The sequence below is a fragment of the Rhynchophorus ferrugineus genome, unplaced genomic scaffold (genome assembly GCF_030347505.1).
Source record: "Rhynchophorus ferrugineus isolate W39M unplaced genomic scaffold, kcgeb_rfMv2 rfM4, whole genome shotgun sequence".
In the NCBI taxonomy this organism is placed as follows: Eukaryota; Metazoa; Arthropoda; class Insecta; order Coleoptera; family Curculionidae; genus Rhynchophorus; species Rhynchophorus ferrugineus.
Window position 1 is genome coordinate 32449407 of NW_027472583.1, and position 20764 is coordinate 32470170.

General features: G+C 31.3%; 1 protein-coding gene across 7 annotated transcripts in view; it reads left to right on the plus strand.

Annotated features, from left to right (window-relative positions):
- Positions 1–20764, plus strand: part of LOC143195284 (voltage-dependent calcium channel type A subunit alpha-1) — a 182784-nt gene that overhangs the window by 104719 nt on the left and 57301 nt on the right. For all 7 annotated transcript variants that reach the window (XM_076402295.1, XM_076402290.1, XM_076402288.1 and 4 more), the window contains 9 exons: positions 2–157; positions 235–458; positions 4980–5083; positions 8545–8660; positions 10210–10371; positions 19711–19926; positions 19982–20196; positions 20248–20460; positions 20518–20736. In XM_076402295.1, the coding sequence (XP_076258410.1) occupies positions 2–157; positions 235–458; positions 4980–5083; positions 8545–8660; positions 10210–10371; positions 19711–19926; positions 19982–20196; positions 20248–20460; positions 20518–20736 (1625 nt within the window). The remainder of the gene's footprint in view (position 1; positions 158–234; positions 459–4979; positions 5084–8544; positions 8661–10209; positions 10372–19710; positions 19927–19981; positions 20197–20247; positions 20461–20517; positions 20737–20764) is intronic.

The following is a 20764-nucleotide window of genomic DNA, read 5'->3' on the forward strand; positions in this document are numbered from 1 at the left end:
GGTTTGCAAGTTGTTTTGAAGTCCATCATAAAAGCAATGGCGCCGTTGCTCCAAATAGGTTTACTCGTATTGTTCGCCATCGTTATATTTGCCATAATAGGGCTAGAATTTTACTCTGGGGCGCTACATAGAACATGTTACAGTTTGTACGATATAGGTAAGATAATAATCGTAATCCTAACCATCATTTCCTGTTTAATTTATATCCTGATAACTATTTCATTTCTTTTGTAGACCAAATAGTTAAAGAAAACGACGAAGAAGTTCCCTGTAATACCGACAATGAAACCGAAGCCAAATCACAGGGAAGCAACTGGTGTAGAGATGGTAACAGTGTATGCTTGGAAAGGTGGCAGGGTCCGAACAATGGTATAACATCGTTCGATAACATTGGGTTCGCCATGTTAACGGTATTCCAATGTATAACCATGGAAGGATGGACTTCGATTTTATATTGGGTGAGTTTTTTATTTTAAGGTAGCAATATTTGCGTCACCAAATGTATTACAAAAGAACACAACATAATATAAAAGTGCTTTATAATTTCAAATTGTCGTAAATAATATACATCAAACACTGTTTATTTTTCAATGGACCCTGGGTTGGTAATGTAGACATTAGTTTTAAAATAACTGCACGCTAAACACTTAAATGGAGTTTGAGCTACGGGTTTGGTTAAAAATTAGTTTTTACCTAAAATATTCAGAAACTGCTATCACAGAACCATTGAATGGAAGAATTCATTTAAGAGTGATGCGCAAGAAATCTATATAATATATTACCAGTAAAAAATAAGTAATGGATCTTTTTCCATTTCGTTCCCTTTCGCTGATAATGTGACTAATACACTTACTTTTAGTGATTGTAATGATATCTGGAGCATTAATTGAAAATTCATGTTACTTGTCTATACACAATTTTATCGGTTAATATTATCACTCAAATGGCCTCAGCAATCTCATATAGAAGGTAGTTGATATCATATCGATGGTATATGGAATAGAACTTAGAGATGATTTGGGTAGATTTAAAACACAAGATCACGTATGAGTAGACAGGTCAAATGGCTTTCGACAATAACTAAAGACCGGATCAGGCACGTAGGGTGTGTTTTGACAATACGTATTTCGGAGGACCATATTGTATGAAAATATTTTTCTTTGAATTTTTTAATGAATTTGAATTTAATTCCTTGTGAAAATTATGAATTAGTATTTATAAAAATAAAAATAAGAATGTACAATACTATATTACATAAATGTGTAAATTATATGAAAGAAGAATATAAAAAAAACATTATTTACAAACCTTTCTAAAGGAATAACATAGATTAGGCGTGTAAGAGTAGGATACTAGATGTTTCCAGCAGTCTAGAGGCGCATAAAGAATTCATTACCATATCAATGTGTTGCATCTGGATGCACCCCTCCAAGCTAAGAACAATCTGTGCTCTGTTAACAAGTTCTTAATAACCAGTGCTGTGACACACTCTTGACAGATGAGGGAAGTATCGACATTGACTATACAGATTTGTTATATTTGTTAGATTTGGTCCCTGATAGAACCCCCCCACAGTTTATTTTTGTCCATCAGATTGGAGTTTGATTGATCAGCTTGTTTGAAAAGCTATACAATGTATACTCCTATATAATTATTCCAAAATATGTCATTTCTAGTGTGCGAAGGTAAACGATGAGAATGAGAGGATTCTATTTACTATATTTTTGTCATGGCTGGTTTTTGTGTATTCAACAGGCATGAAGAAAGCAAGCATCTCAGCGGTTAACATTGAAGCTTGAAATGGAGTTTCAGTGCTGAAAATAGAAAAGTGCTATCTACATAGTAATGTTTCTTGGAACCACCGGTGTTTCTCCAAATGATTTGCCTTTTCAATTGGATAAAATAAAGCTTGAGTGCTCAGCTATGCTATATAATACTTGTGGAGCCGTCCCATGCACATGTCACATACTATTGCAGAGAAGTTAATGAAAAAACCCGTATTATTTATTTATTACAACGACCCTATATATTAATTGTTAAACATTCAGATGTCTTCAATTCCTACATGTAAATAGCCCATTTCCAGTATAATCTCAACTACAAATAAGGTTATGGCAATATTCTTGAGGATACACTGAAATATTTCGATCTTACCGCCATAAAATAACAGAAATAATATGTGTGTCTGATATAAGTAATAAGGTTTGTTAATACTGTGTAGTTCGTATACATCACTGTACAGAGTTTAAAAATATTTCTTACTTTTATAAATATTATTCAAGAGTCATTAAACAGTACTGTTGGCAACCGTTTCTGTCATTGTATAGATCACAAAATACATGGTAATTATTCCTGATTTTTACTATAAAATTGTTTAAATTTATTATTAAATTTTTTCTAATGATAATTACATGTGGTCAATAATAGTGGAGGAATAACAATTGAAAATTGGTTGCAAGAGTGTCTCTTTCTAGATATTCTTTATAGTACCCCACAGTTGAATATTATTTTTAAAACTCGATAGATTAATATCAAATTTACGAGTGTAGCTCGAAGAATCTATACATTAAGCGTTACCTTCACAACATTATATTGATTCTAATAATCGTGAATTTCATACAGCTCATTTCCTTATCGAAGCTTTACAACATCCTATTTTTCCGCTCAAAATTAATTGCAGTCGATTAAGTTTTACTGTAAAACTCTTACCGTGCTATCATGGCCTCATTTTACACGTGAATTTACGATTTACATGGATAAATCAAAATAATAGGGAGAGTAATAGGGAATGGAATAATATAATATAAAAGTAAATATTTGGGTTGTAAAGAAAATCATATACGCAAACATATCAAGGTGCATTCATAATAACTTAGAACTTTATTAGGAACCTTTAAATTACCGTACTGTTTGCATACCTTAAATAATTTTGAGGTATAGGTCGAAATTTCGATGAAACAACTAATACATTTTCGTTGACTCGATTTCCAATTTGATTTTGAATTCATCTTGCTATGTTTTCATATGCTACTTACATTTTAGCTTGGATTTGGTTTCGTTTACATATATACATTGTGAATTTCATTTGTGAAGTTTCTGTCTGTGTGTTATTTTGACTAGTTTATTTTAGTGAGTTAAATATCATGTTGTAGCAACTTTGTTGAATCCAGATTGCAATAAATGATACCCTTAGTAAAATTAATTTTTAATTATCAATCTCTACAATTGTACTGAGTTATTTTTAGAGAATATTGGATTGAGGGAAATGTAATTTCGATTTTTTGTGTTATTATAATATATATTATGTGTTACAGATTTATCATTTTGTCAATTTATATGACAGAAACTGACTCACTCAGAAGGTAATGTTATTAGATACGAATCTTATGTGGATTCTTCTTCAAGCCCAATTTAGTATTAAAACAAATTTAGATCGAATTGCCTTAAAAAGGTTTGAAAATGCAGATTATAATGGCTTTCATATACATTTTTGGACGAGACATTAATATTTTTTTAATGACTTCTATAATAAAGTATTTGACGATTTCGCCATTTAAAATAATAATCGAACAATTGCGATCTATTGTCAATAATGGCAAAAATGTCCTGCCCATCAACCAAATATTGATTCAGCATTACTGCCGAATTTCAGGAGTTTACTTATTATGTAAACATATTGCAAGATAATTGATCTAATATCTATTTAAAACAATTTCAGACAACATTGTTAGCTGTATTATACTACAAATAAAATATAATATTAAAATAAAAACAAAATTACTTAGAGGATTTAAGATAATAGAATAAATAATCTATTTTGTGGTGACGACCACATAATAAAACGAACATAATTAAAAAGTCCGTAGAAAAGTATTGAGTATAAGATCTATATCTTAAAACTAACATCTCTAAGGTGGGCTCTATTTATTAAATTATGCTAAACAATCGCAAATGAATACGCTTTTATCAAATAACATCATATTATCCATACCTGATGCTCAGGCACCGCCACGGTCAAATCTTGCCACACTTCTTATAATATTTTTCCTATTTCTCCTTACAGTCATGATCTATGTATTTTTCGAAGCTGGTCCTTACATCCTCAATTCATAAGGTCGATTTCGCTAAAATCATTTATTTAATTTAATTTATTGATTAATTTGTCTCGGAGCCATATAAAATGATTGGCAAGATAAGCGTTCGAAAGAGCCAGATTTTAGTCTTGATTGTAATATTTCCTCTCTTCCGCAGGCATAATATTAGAAAAGAAAAATATCAGCAGCTTGATCGATTCGACTTATTACGTCAGCAGTTGATGCCGTTCTCTTTATTTCTGCTTTAACCCTAAGTACTTGAATCTGCTGTTGTACTTTATTTAACTGGATCCCGTTAAGACTAACAATTAATACATTAAATTGTTGCTTATTTATCCTCAATTCAAATGCTTATGCAATGCCAACTATATTATGAACAATATTAGAAGCATCAACACTTCAATCAGCAAAGATCAGATCGGTCAGGAAGTTTGAAGCACTATAACGAATTTTTCTTTTTAAAATCATTTATCACTACTGTATCTGTTGAAAAGTATAGAGACGTTATCTTCTTGTCAAAGATTGGCTCAGATCTCTAATGAAATTGACAAATCATTTTAGGGCCTGTTTGAAACGACTGGATAAGTATAACAAATATTAGAGGAACATATTCAGCTTCTGCTGACATATTCTGCTTCTGCTACCATGCTGAATGTATTCTCACTGATCGTCAATAATATATTTTAATGTTACCGCGCTTTAATGATTTAGAAGATGTTGATAGAGTTAATAGTTGATAGAGCTGATAAACTATAATTTTGGTTACTAATGCTAAATAGTTATACCTCACCCCGTATATCACGAATGTAATAATTAAATATAAAAATGAAAAAAATCAAAGACCATTGAATACAGAAATACTAAACATTTTTTTTTAAATTGTAGATGAATGACGCTGTTGGAAGTTACTACAACTGGATGTACTTCGTGCCTCTAATAGTTCTTGGTTCATTTTTTATGCTAAATTTAGTTCTTGGTGTCCTTAGTGGGTAAGTATATCAAGCTTTCGCACTTTGTGTCATATGTTCCACTACACTCAAAACAAGCCACACATGACATACATATTTTTTATATAATTATTTGTTTTTAGGAATTATGTTTGGTTTATTTTTTATTTTTATTTTGATATTTAGTGAGTTTTCGAACGAGCGATTAAGAGTTGAGAGACGGGCCAAATTTTATAAGACCCGCTCAAAGAAACAGTTTACTGAAAGCTTTGGGAACTATCTAAAGTGGATTACTGATGCAGGTTCAAGCTGTTCGTTATATAGTATTAGCTAGGAGATTTAGTATCCAATCAATTTGTGAGAATTATCTGCTAGCAACGTATAGAATATAATATTGTTTTATATTGGCTTATTCTGTATTTTTATCTATGACATTGAAAAGGTTACTCCTGTATAAAAGTAAAAATTCGTAATTAGATTTACAGAACAATTTCTGCATTTGTCATTCTGATTCTGATTTTTTGTTTAATTTTTTCGAGATATTGTAAAATATATAACAATGAATGATATAATAAGATATAATGTAAAGTAAAAGTATGACTGCAAAGTATGAATGATCGAAAACTACAAAGAGAATCAAAAAACGATAAAACGATGATTTTGACATATAATAATACCTAGTCATTTTTTCACTTTAAAAAGGTATTTATTGAGAGAAGTGTATGCAATATATACGTTACAATATGTCGTTCAATTTATTCAATTGACAAATAATGCTGCGTCTATAAGAACGCGTAATCAGAAGGCGCTATATCTGGTGCATACGCTGGGTGCATATTTACAACTTTGGTAAAGTGTGGTCGAGAGAATCAAGAGAATGAATTCGCCATTTGCTTCCTATTCCTGGTCCTTTTTGCAATATATTTTTGCATCAACATGGCTAGACATCCGCAGTAATAGTTTCATTCGATTTTAAGAGTTTATACTACACCTTGTTGATCTCATCATATACACAACAATACTTTATCATCATGAATATTCCACTTCGGTGTTGATATAGATGATTCTTCTGGATTAACCTTTGACATAGCAGATACCCTTTTCACTTCTAGTCACAATAAGCCATAAAAAACTTTCATTTCTCATCTGTTATTCGTGTGCTAACAATATTTGATCCTTTTGAATATTTTCTATCGCCTGTCATATCACTCAATAACATAAAAAATTGCCAATTTTAAATCATTGATACACAAACCGCCAATGAGATATAACGAAGCAGTATCATCAAAAGTTTATATATGCTGAATAACTCAAAAAATTGTTATTTTATAGTCGATATGTCGAAACAATCTAATTGAACATTAAGGTTAGATTGTTTAATAACTGTTGACATTGATACTTTTTTCACCAATAGATATCGCTGAAATTATTTTAACAAATAATAAGAAAATATCCCAATATGACTAAAATGACACTGTAAAATCACCATTATACGAGGAGGAATGAAATATAAACAGTAATTTTGTAGAATAAATTTATTGATTACTTTTATGCACAAACTAAAAATTTAATATGTTTTAATATACTCACTTTCGTGCTCTACATACTTTTTTTACGGATTTGGAAGCTTATATATTTTTTATTTTTATTTTTTATTTTCCATCCCTTAGTTCTCTGGCCCACGTATACACTCGATTCTGAGACAGTGTAGCATTCCCAAACTGTGCTTTCACATGAGTGAAAATGTCTGAACGCCTTCAATGGTTAACTTTATAATTATGCGTTGTGCTCATTCATGACTGCACTGCGAATATAATCAAGCACAGCTGAGGTTATATTAAAAATCATCGTGGTCCAGTAGATTGTTTATACTGCGCCGGCGCGCTCATTCCGACTGTTAGAAGAAATAGAAATGTGCAGTATTGCTTGGGACGATGTGTCTTATTTATAAAAAAACTGTAATATCGGCATAGTATTAGTGTTCAAGGCGTAAAATATACTATATATAATTTTTTAAAATAAAAGTTTATGTTCATAAGTTTTATATCAACCTATATATACCATACATACATAAATATATAGTAAAAAATATATAGTAAATATATAATTCCCTATTACCTTGTCAAAATTCAATTGTAGTTTATTATTCTGGAATTCATATTGGCTACTTGTACTTGCTTCAATATTGAGTCTTATAGCATGCTTAACAAAAAAACATATATACTTATAGAGACAGACTCAAATTATATTTTTGCCCATATCTACCTTTTTGCCTTATCGTACCCTACCTAAAATTCATTCGTAAGGTAATAAGCACAGCGATACTTTTATGGAAATTACTACCTTAACAGTTACTCCTTATACAGTTGTATACTAAGCTTCTTGACTTCTTGAAACTTCTTGTCCTCTGAAGAAGTCTTTAAGCAATAATTTTTTTTCTTTATCGTCATGTGACTTCCAATTTTCAAAGACTATATTATAGACCCGACAATGATGCTGCCGAAATTCAGTATGTATGTATACTAAAATCATTAAGCTGAGGACACAGAAAGGGCAGATGATCCTTTTTGTCATCGACTTTAGTTGTGCAGCAAGCTCATGGTGAAATTTTCGCATATTTCTGTTTCTTTCGCTTGCTGCTAAGTATGTATTATATCAAACTTGACATATTAACTTACTTTCACTGCAAAATTTAAATCATTTAATTAATTTATCCTATTTGTAACCACTGAAATCAAACTTACCTTTGACTCTCCATATTTGTAACCCTGTTAAAACGCTGTGTTAGTTTGTGTGTTAAAAGTGTTAAATTAAAAGGTGGAAGGCCTTTTAAGTAAAAAAGGAACGTCAAAAAATAATTTTAAAAGAGGCATATCAAACGCTTAACTATTAAAGCGTAACAAATAAATGGCCAACATTAAATTGGAGCAATACTGTTTATCGCTATTTCTTTGGAGGAATGCTTAGCTTGCAAGACTCTGTAGTGTTGCCACATCTAAAGGCAAGAACTGTTTATTGTAATAAATAGCAAAAAACGTATCTATTCTATTATTACTTTTTCCAAAACAAAATATAAAAATAGTTAATTATATAAAATTTAAAATAGTTCATTACAGAAAGTCTTTTTAAATAAATAAATTTTCTAAAATAAAATACATCTATAAAGCAAGTAATCTTTCGTAACTTTAACAACATCAACTTTTAGCATTTCGACTTTCCGCGAGTATATTGCGTCGACCAATATACGAATAGTGACGAAAATAGCCGAATCCTTGGACCTCTATGAGTTTTACTGTATCCTGCACAATGCTACCCATACCTGTTTCGCCCCTCCTCATAAATCAAGGAATCAAGGAATACTCGAGTATCAAAACCTCTAGATCGAAATTACGTACTAAGCTAAATAGTAAAATTGCCGTTACTTTTAGAATTAGTTACATAAGTAAAATAGATGCAGTATGTTCAAAATTTAGTGCTCATTATTGCTTTCCTGCTTCCCCTAGAGAGTTCGCTAAAGAAAGAGAAAAAGTAGAGAACAGACAAGAATTTTTAAAGCTAAGAAGAGCAGCTCAGCTAGAGCGCGAGTTAAACGGCTACGTACAATGGATCTGTAAAGCTGGTAAGTGCTGGTAATTTATATACCTTTAGTTAGAAATTAATTGGGCCTGATTTTAAACAAAGACCATATTATAGAGAGGACAATATGTATTGTCTACAATAATTATTTTTATTAATTAACAGGTCAATTGAAAAGTTCCCGGTCTGACACATAGATGGCGCTACTAGAATTAAATCCATATGTTTTTTAGCTAGCCAAAGGATGCGTGTATAAATTTGACAGCTGTCGGATTATTAGTTTGTGAACTATTAGATTTTGAGTGAAGCAACTTTTGTTATTGTGAAAAAAATGTATAAAAAGGAATTCCGCGTGTTGATAAAATATAGCTTTTTGAAGGGACACCACCCTAGGAAAATCAACCATCAAGGATTGGTATGCTAAGTTTAGACGTGGTGAAATGAGCACCGCAGCCGGTGAACGCAGTGAACACCCAAAAGAGGTTGTTACCGACGAAAACATTTTAAAAAATCCGCAAAATGAATTTGAATGACCGTAAATTGAAATTGAATGAAATAGAAGACACTCTAAAGATATCAACTGAAGATGTACATCATATCATTAACGAATATTTGGGTATGAGAAAGCTTTGTGCAAAGTAGGAGCCGCGCGAGCTCACTTTTGACCAAAAACAACGACGAGTTTGAAGATAAACCCGAGTTGTCGCGTCGATATGTGATAATGGATGAAACATGGCTCCATCATTTCACTCCGATTTCCAATCGAGAGTCATCCGAGTGGATGCACACGATGAACCCGCTCCAAATCTTGGGAAACACAACATTCGGTTAGTAGGGTTATGGCGTCTGTATTGTGGAATGCGCATGGAATAATGTTCATTGACTACCTTGAAAGAGGAAGGACCATTAACAGCTATTATTACATAGCGTTATTGGACCATTTGATGGACGAAACCGCCGAAAACGGCCGCATTTGAAGAAAAAGAAAGTGCTGCTTCACCAAGACAATGACACCGTGCCACAAGTCAGTAAAAACGATGGAAAAAATCCATGAATTGGGCTTCGAATTCCTTCCTCATACGCAGTACTCTTCAGATCTGGCTCCCAGCGACTATTTGCTGTTCTCAGATCTCATAAGAATGCTGGCTGGGAAAAAATGTTCGTCGAATGAAGAGGTAATCGCCGAAACTGAAGCCTATTCTGAAGCAAAGAACAAATCGTACTACAAAAATTCTATCGAAAATTTGGAGGATTTCTATAATCAGTTTATCACCCTTGAAGGGAATTATGTTGAATGAAAAAAACTAATTTTGCCAAAAATATGCGTTTTATTATGGTAGTCCGAGAACTTTTCTATTGGCCTGTTATATTGAGAAAGGTCGGTTAACATATATTAGAGCCTTCGTGGCATGTTGGGTATTCTTACATAAATATAAGTTCGTTTCAATCGTCTGCAATCTACAGAAAATCAGTTAAAAATCTCTGTAGCTAATTTAGCTTTGGCTAATTTTATTTTATTAAATACAATAGATATAAAAATAATAGATTAGCTATTATGTTACACTATCATTTATTAAAACTTATATTTGCAGAGGAAGTTATATTGGCTGAAGAGCGGACAACAGAAGAAGAAAAAATGCACATAATGGAGGCCAGAAGACGTGCCGCTAAAAAGAAAAAACTAAAGAAAATAGGAAAGAGTAAAAGCACAGATACGGAAGAGGAGCAGGAAGAGGAGGACGTTGCTGATGATGGTAAGAAGAAAAAGATACATTTTATTGTTTTCTTGTTCGAAATTCCAGATAAACTAAATAACGTAGCAAATAACGATGTTCATTATCTTCTTTATCTAGTTATCAGATATAATTATCTATAGATAGATACAGAATCTTTTAATACTGTTTTAGGTTAGGATCTAACATAGTATCTTTCATTCCTTCTTTTACCATATTATATTTTTAAACATATTATATAAATATATGACACATCGACTTAAAATAATCCTGTCTATGATATAAATTATATATTTCCATTACTAAAACTTTTCAATCACAGTTTCACTGACAAAAAATGGTTCCCTTAGAAAACATTATTAAATTATTAAAAAATAATAATAGGATTAAAGAAGACAGTAAAGTTAGTAAAGCTTAATATTTTTCGTATTAACCTTCGCATTTTTCTTCCAAATGCAATATTTTGGAGTAGCTACCGCTTCGGAAAGTTCGCCAATTTGACAAATTTTCAGATGATTATACTTAAAGACGATATAGGATTTTAGTGAATAACCAATCCATTCGTTAGATAAATATGTTCAAAATACTGTAAAAAATATTCGAATTAAATATGTTCTTCGATTTTAAATCCAGGGGATGTTCAAGCCAGGGAAGACAAATTATATTACAAGCTTATAAGTTATATATTAGTTGTAGTAGGGCAAGGTGAATATCTCACTCTAACAGTGATTTTGAAAAACTGAGATTTTTAAGTAAAACTTTATTTTTCTTGACTTCAATACTGGGACTATCGTTTCTCCAACATCAAAATTCCTTTCTGGGAATTAAAGTCTGGAAGACGAAAATAATAAACTACGATCTTCGATATGGTAACCAAATCTCATCAATTTTTCAAAATTGGGACAATAGAAGGCCGAGCTGTACAAATTGTAATCCAAATCCTTCAGTATTCCCATTACCAATGCACCCTTGTATACAAGGATGTTATCCTAGTAAAGGATTTTTTATTTTCAATGTTTGAATTCGCCCTTGAAAAAGCAAGTTTAAACTTGAAATAGGAACTAATAACATATGGACACAGGCAAGAAACAATAATATTTGAAGGAATGTACTTTCTTACATTTCTATTTATTGTTTCATTCAAATTGTTTCTCAAATGCTCAATCAAAACTCCATTGTTTATTTGTGATACTAATTGTACGTTTGTTAGATCACAATATAGGCAGGATAATTAGATTAAGAGCCACAATCTTGCTTGTTTCGAATATGTTGAAGTGATGAGAAATAGACAATAAGGGAGAGACATAGCCACACTAGCTTTTTGTATCCTAGATCGCATGTTACCATTCCTCGCACAATATCAACAGTAGATTTCTATGTGGATGTACATGTGGTAGCCTGAGTTAGATGACACAGATTATATCAACGTGCAATCTTCAGTTTCAACTTTGTCATGAGTTTTCTTCTTCAATTTTCTCCACAGCAATTATATTTTCGATATTAACAACAGTTAAGCATTGTCATTATTTCCTTGAAATAACGATTCTAGTAGTTTTTTCCTCAAAATATTTCTTGTAACAATTCCAATATTTTACTAGGAGTTTATTTCTCACCCACTGTATAGGCAAATAAAAATTAATTTAATAAAGTATTCAATAAAATATAATTTATTTGGCATGTTTAATAATATTTTTACTTCTCGTAAAATCCATCTCATTTTCTTCCAAAAGCAATATTTATACCTATTTAATTTTAGTTTTAATTTTTTAAAAATTTGTTCGAATTCTAAAAGAGTTCTTAGGTCCAAAGCCACAAATATGATGATTTATTAACATGGTTTTAACAACATAGGAATAATTGTCACACATTTAATGGTATCATGGGTTTCTGGCGGCAAATATTTCCTAGATAATTTCATCTCTGGGTCTATTTTTATGAGGATATATCAGAAATAATTGAAAAACTTCAAACAAAACATCATCGAAGAAATTTTTTTTAGCAAATGTCCCAAGTACTGTAATGTTTCTTTTGTTGTTGGGATATCAGTAGTTTAGAGCTGTTACAGAAATGGTTCCAAGACACTACCTTGCGGAATTCCAGCCGAAATAGGTTTAAGTGTTGAGAATGCCCCTTCATGTGAGACTCTAAATTTTCTTTCGAAAAGATATGGTTTCAGCAGTCGACAGTAATTTCGCTGAATAATTTGCTCATTTTGTAGATTAATCCGAATCCAAGAAATGGCGCCGAATTAGAGGTATGCATTTATATAGACACATTGTAATTATCAAAAAAAGGATTATAAATGTACGTCTATATTTAATTTTTTTTAAGTCTCAAGTAAAGGTACAAATACCTGTTATTTTGTTTAAAATTGAACTGTTTCAACAAATAAATTGATATTTATATTAAACAATTTATGTTATATATATACATATATAACTATTGATTTAACTGGGATTTTTAACGGATTTGTCATATATATTATATATATCGAATTAGTTCGTATTGCATGAATATTTTAATAATGTTATATGTTTTTATCATATGAATAAAATAATGTAGAAGGATCTGTAAGAAGTACGCATATTTATACATGACTTAACAAACTAGTGTTTTGTATTTGACTATATGACATAGTGTTCAATATTTTACTAAATATTATCAGAATGTGCTGATACTTTTTAATTGTTTTATACGAGGATTGTGCGATATCTCTTTAAACATACAAGGTTTTTTAACCAGAGCAGGTCGAGGTTGCAGGAATTTGTGGGTTATTATTCTGTCACATATTCCAAATCGTCATGGCAAGTTACGCGATGAATCAACACACCCTAATAGCATTTTTTAATAATAAAATAACTCTTGATCAATGCAAGAGTTGCACGAATTATTTCTATTTTATGGCAAGCCCTTTATATGGGGACTTTTAAATGACTGGTCTCGAAATTCGAAAAGGCATATCAGCCAAGAACAAGCAGTTATTCAAATTCAGCTTGGGTTTTTGAAAATTGTACCAGTCGAATATTCCATACATACTTCACACAAAACTAATTCAATTCATTTCAACATCGACCAGCTATTGTTAAAAACCTTATAATTTAGTTACAGTTCATATAGCTCAAACACACTAATAGAACTCCCTCATGATCCTTCTACATCAACCCCTTTTATCTCATTTACTGACATTGATTTTTAATTCCCAGTGTTTCTTACAGAATCTAACAAAAAGCTTAAAGGTACGCAGCCGATTGGAAAAGAATATGTAAAATTATATTGAATTAGTTTTTTCTTGACATTATATTTTGGGTTCGTTTATTATTTTCTTCTACGTTCTTCGACTATTTGTTGTTATCATTTGTTTTGCCGCACGATGATGAATAAAGAAGAAATTGTATCCATGATATGTTTCTTTTTTTATCGAACTGAGTGCTTTCTATTGTTTTTCTTTTGGTTTGCATTCGTGAGTTAGTAGATTGCTTTTTGGGTTTATACATTTATTTTCTGATCAGAAAAAGATTGAGGAACGTATTGGATCAAATGCAGTTATTTTTAATAGATAATAGTCTACTATATAATAATAATGTTATAATACGATATGTTAAAAAATGCCAAGGGTAATTAAAAAAGGGGTTATTTAAGGCTCTATCTTAAATCTTAAGTCCGCCCAGAAATTGGCGACTGATCTCTAAAAATACCCTCTAAAATAAAATTAGATGATTTTTTTAACTACCATGCCGTATCTCTTAAGCTCGAATTGGCATTATTGAATACAATTTGGTAAACTTTGGAGATTTTTTCTATTGAAATGAACATTTGTTTTATTAATCAATAAATTATTGCAGAAACGTTTTGACTATGCTTGATATTTGCTTACGTTTTACAATAACGACGATTGCTGTATCAATCAATCAATTGCCTGTCACTAATTGTTAACCAAAGTTATTAAAATTGACATTAACCCCAGGAAATCACCAGGTTACGATTTAATAACAGGAGAATTACTACAAAAACTACCAAAAAAGGGAATTATAAAACTCACAAATTTGATCAATACAGTATATACATTAAAACATGTCCCAGATATTTGGAAGATGGCGGAAATTATAATGATCCCAAAACCTGGGAAGTCAGCAAATGAAGTAAAAGCCTATAGACCTATATCGCTGCTACCAATAATATTTAAGGTTTTTGAAAAACTTCTGTTGAAAAGAATAAAACCGATCGTAGAGAGAAAAAACCTAACACCAACACACCAGTTTGCGTTTATTAACAAGCACTTAACAATTGACCAGGTCCACAAAATAACAGATGTTATTGAAAAAGCCTACGAAAGTAAAAAGTATGCTCCGATATATTTTTAGATGTAGCACAAGCTTTCGATAAGGTTGGCATGAAGGCCTTATTCATAAACTACAGAAAATGCAACCAAAACAACACACAGAACTATTAAAATTATACATTACAACCAGAATGTTTAGAGTGAAAAAGAAGCTTACTCTACAATAAAAGAATCTAAAGCAGGAAGGAAGGAACTACAAGGAAGTGTACTGGGACCAATGCTTTATCTACTCTACACTTGTGATATACCACAAACTGAAAATATTACGATGGCTACATTTGCTGATTATACTGCTATTATATCTGTCGGAGACAATAGTGAAGAAGCCTCACGAAAATTACAACAGGCAAATGACAATACAAATAATTGGACACAAGCTTAGAAAATAAGAATTAATGAAAGTAAATCTGTACATGTGCAGTTCACCTATAAACAGACCGTACAAGTACCCATAACATTAAATAATACTATCATTCCATATAGCAACAACGCTAAATATCTCGGAATGAATCTCGATGCAAAACTTTGCTGGAAGGAACATATAAAGAAGAAAAGAAAAGAACTGGAATTTAAATATAGGAAAATGTACTGGCTAATTGGAAGAAAATCGCAATTATCAGTACATAATAAATTGCTATTATATAAGCAAATATTGAAACATATATGGACATACGGATTTCAATTATGGGGATGTTCTGCAAAGAGTAACATAAATAAAATACAAATTTTTCAGAACAAAGTCCTGAGAGGTATTGTGGTTGCACTCAAATAATATAGGACTGATTATCTACATCGAGACCTTCAGATATCCACAGTCAGTCAAGAAATTAAGAGAATTGCAAGGGGGCATGGAATACTGAAATAGTACTATTGGATACCACCAGATCAGGACACAGACTCAAAAGAATCAAATCATCTGATCTTGTGTAGTGTTGTGTAGTGAGGTGCATATATTAAAAAATTCAGCAGTGACATGTATAAACATTATTTCAACAAAGACTGAGATAGGGCCGATGGGTTCTCCTAGTTATATACCTAGATTTAAGTTAGTATAAAGACAAATTGTGGGTTAGACGGAAACGACTAGTAACAATATATTAATTAAATAATAATAAAAAATTAATAGTAATGGTGGATAATTTTGCTTGAATATATATTCAGAATATAGTCAGTTTACTTTTAAATATATATACATTTACATATACTAATACACATACATACTTTGGATATTCTAGAGTCTACAATTGTCTAGCACTATGTTTACTGTTAATACAATTATATACTGTTAATACATGGGGTAATTGAAAGACTAGGGCTTTCAACTATTTAATAATGTTTTATAGATATTCTTGCATTAAACAGAAATATTTCAATTATAATTTATTTCAACATGTTTGTTTTTTATTTCATTGTTATACACATTCGTCAATATCACTCTTAGAATATTCAAGGTGAACGACTTTAACAGCTACAATGGCGCCCATTTTTGTTAATTCATCGTTTAATATAACGATATGGGACCTTAAGCATTACATTTCAATCAAACGTAAATTATTTTAATATAACATATATTTATCCTTTAAAATCAGTACACTTGGCATCCTTGAAGGAAATAGAAGTAATTATCTTATTAGAAATGATTGCATTATAACCAACACAAATAAAAAACAGTGTTTGTGGAAATTTAAATACAAATACAAAAACTCATAGGACGAAGAAATTTTCAATGTATTTTCAGTGAAATGTCTTATTCTGTTTCATTTTTGATTAACTCTTTTTAAGTTATAGTTTGGTTCTCATTTATTTACTCTCTATACTTGAAAAACATATTAGTAATAGAGTGTCTTTCTTTAATGTAGACGCTATTCGAACTCTCCATAGATTTCTTAGACGATTCTAGCATAGAATAGATTGTAAACTATACACATCCTTGTGGCAAAAAGCAAAATCACTTATTAAATATCTTCGAGTCTATATTTTATTCAGTATTCCTTGTTGATGAGTTTAAAACAGTTAAGGAGCTTGCTTCCATTTGATTACCTCTCATTCACTCATCATTATCACATATTTTATCATAATCTCATATTCTCTATCAATACTGTATTAGGAAAATGCTGTATTAGGTATGGTATTTAAGTCCCAAAGTTTTTTGATTACATTTATAAACAAGACATTTATAGAAAATATTTTCGAACATTTTCTGAAATGGAACTAATTATTGTGTAGCTCCTTTTATTAAATTCTAATTTTTGTTAAAATTCTAACTTCGTTTAACAATTTTTACTATCTCCTATTTTCAATATTGGAGCAATTCTGTCGCCTTTTTCTATTCCGATGATACTCTCTCTGACAACCAAATTTGCATAAGGAGAATCTGAAGCCCTTGATATAATGTACGTATAACTTCGTTATATGAAATAGTCTATATATTTCAATAAGATTGAAAGTAAGTGTTTCTAGTAAATATTTTGCTGATTTAATAAAACAATTGCCACATATTTTTTAGTAGTGAGCTGATCAACTGTTGTATTTGACGATCTGGTTAATAATAACACTAGATAGTATAACTATTATTAAAAGAACCTTTGCTTTAAATGTAGATATTTCAGAAGTACGAGTCTCTGAATTAGTCTCTATTACTACCAATAACACAATATTCAATAACACAGTCACTCAGATTATTTATGTTAGTAAGTAAATTTAATACATGCCCTTGAAACGACAACAAACTGGTGATAATTAGATTAATTTTTAAATGTTTTTATTTTTTACGCGAAGTGTATTTATATGTAATATGTGTAGAAAATACAAAAAATACCAAACTTATGAGAAAACCAACCAATTCTACTTAAACTTTAACATTTGTTCTAAATAATCTTAAAGCTGTAATAGCTGAGCAGTGCACAAATGAAATATTATTTCAGGATATATCGTCTCAATGAACAAAGCTAACAAATTTGTATGTAAATATGTTTATATGCTTACAATTTAGTTACTTTAGTTACTCTTTATTTATTAATTATCTACTATTTTCTATGACCCAATATACCAATAACAAAAAAATATTCCATAAATATGTGTTCTATATTATTTATCTATCAACGAGAACTTTATTAAAGCTAGAAGCCGTACCAAAAAGAAAAGCAGTGGCTGTTAAAAAATAACTGTTGGCCTACTTACAGCAAAAATGATCAAGAGCGCTTCATAAACATTATATCAAGGCCTTCAGATTCTCCTTATGCAAATTTGGTTGTCAGAGATAGTATCATCGGAATGGAAAAAGGCAACAGAATTGTTCCAATATTGAAAGTAGGAGATAGTAAAAATTGTTAAAATTATCGAAGAATGAGAGTGTATCGTGAAGGGCAGGTTCTCTTAGTTATTAAACGCTTAAATGACTGCGAAATTTATCAAATTCATTTGAAATTTGGGTCATAGTCTGGATTTGACATCATTGTCGATGTCGTTAACATGTTAGTAGATGCAATTGTATGATGAGTATTTAAAAAGAGACATGGCTTTCAATAATATGCAACTATCTTCTTAGCCTATCTTATGCTCTTACTGATAATAATATTATAGAGACTATAGTGATATTGAGGCTTTAAGCATTCACCAATTGGCTCTCACTTCAGTGCCATATGTAAAAAAGGTCAAAATAATGGCTACTGACAGATCGTCTGCTATTAAATATCTTAACGGTATTCAGTTAGAGTAAATGCAGTGGTTTAAGTGCTTGATATAAGTAATACAGGGGAAAAAAGGGGCTTCTATGGCTGAAGTAATAAGCTGAATGTTGAACACTGTTGTAGTGTGATATATGGAAACTTGAGGTCTTCAAATGCGATGTTTAACGAAAATGGTCATGGAATCTAAGTATATCCCCCCAAGATCGTATTAGAAATCAAGATGTTAAGATCAATTAAGATGCGGAAATTAATGCATAGTTGAACAACGTATTCCTTCCAGGCTTCTGTTAGGAAAGATACAGTCAGCTACTCGAAAAAGTCATAGATCAAAATCATAGAAAGTAATCTGAAAGACGGGAGATTTTTTGAGGCCAATACGGTTACACTTCTCAATCGTTCTGATAAATGCTATTCAAAGTCTTACAGTACCAACAACAGTATATAGGTTGAGAATTAAACCATCTCCCCGACATCTGCTATAAATTAATGATTATAGTGAATAGAATCAGTGACTGTTGACACAAGTGAACAAAAAACTGCTGTCAGCTTAATTCTGATTTATATTGACATCAGTGTCGTAATGATAGTGTGTATTTTTGTTTCTACACGGTTATTGAAACCGGTTTTTTAACTATTAATCACAAGTCTATATAAAAATTATTTTCTTACTTAAAATAATTTTAATATTTAGAAGAAAGTATTTAAGGGAAAAACTGTAATTAAAGTCAAGAGAAATCACTAAACATTTTCTTCAATATTAAATAGCAACTTTATACTTATTATACTTCCAAGTCATGTCACTTGGTTGACACATAATACAATTCAAAGTTATTTTCATGCCTTTAACATAATTTGTTTGTTATTTGTATTTTATGTATATTCATCTAAATCTTGGGTTATTTTAAAAAAATTTAAACATAGTTGTTAAATCCCAGGTACAAATGCAGGTGTTAGAATAATCATCAATATATTATCTATTAAAAAAGACTTCAGACTAAATACCAGACCTCATATTTAAGAACTACGCTCTCTGAAATTTACAAGGATGAATATATTTTACAATAAACTAGTTATATAACAATTTTCAATAGACCAGTAAAACTTTCGTTTAGTTCTAGTTTAGAAAGATCGTTAAACGTTTTCAACTTGAATTTTTCCTGACCATTATTTTCTCTTAGAATGGTAGGTAGATATTTTTCAATAATTTTTTGATGAGAAATCATTATCTAACCACTATCGGTTTATTTTTCAAAATTTTACCAAACACTAAAAACGTACCGATCAATCGTCACAATAGAATATCACGTAATGTTGAAATCCAAGTTTTATTAGCAGGCTTTGGCCGATCCGGATACATGAAATCCAGAACGAAAGGTCAAGGTGGCTGCGCTAGGTTCTGGAGGGCGGAGAAACGGTTTCGCTTCACCATCCGACACATAGTGAAGAGTCAGTGGTTCTATTGGACTGTTATTATGCTGGTTTTCTTCAACACCTTCTGCGTAGCCGTCGAATATCACGGACAACCCCAGTGGCTTGATGATTTCTTATGTAAGTATGCTTCCTATATGGACAACAGACGTTCTAATTCATTATTGGGTTTCAGATTATGCCGAATACGTATTCTTGGGGCTCTTTATGTCTGAGATGTTTATAAAAATGTACGCTCTGGGACCGAGGATTTATTTTGAGTCAGCCTTCAATCGATTCGATTGCGTGGTCATCTCTGGCTCTATATTCGAGGTTATATGGAGTGCGGTGAAAGGAGGATCGTTCGGATTATCAGTCTTAAGAGCCTTAAGGCTCCTTCGAATTTTTAAGGTATTATAAGCAATTTTAAAAAATGCTTAAAATATAATGGCTCATTTATAGGTTACCAAATATTGGTCCTCCTTGAGAAATCTGGTGATATCGTTACTCAACTCAATGAGGTCCATTATATCTCTGCTGTTCCTTCTATTCTTGTTTATTCTTATATTTGCGCTACTTGGTATGCAGTTGTTTGGTGGCCAGTTCAATTTTGATGGGGGCACGCCTCCAGCTAACTTCAACACGTTTCCCATTGCTCTCCTTACTGTGTTTCAAGTAAGGGTTAATATTAAATATCAATATAAATACATAGTTACTAACAACCTGTTTCAGATACTAACCGGTGAAGACTGGAACGAAGTTATGTATAACGGTATCAACGCATTGGGTGGTCCGAACAGTGGAGGCATGGTATATTCGCTTTACTTCATCATACTCATGTTGTTCGGTAACTATACCCTCTTGAACGTGTTCTTGGCTATCGCCGTTGACAATTTGGCCAACGCACAAGAACTTACTGCGGCCGAGGAAGAACAAGCCGAAGAAAACAAGGTAAAATTTCACCAGTCTAGAAATATGA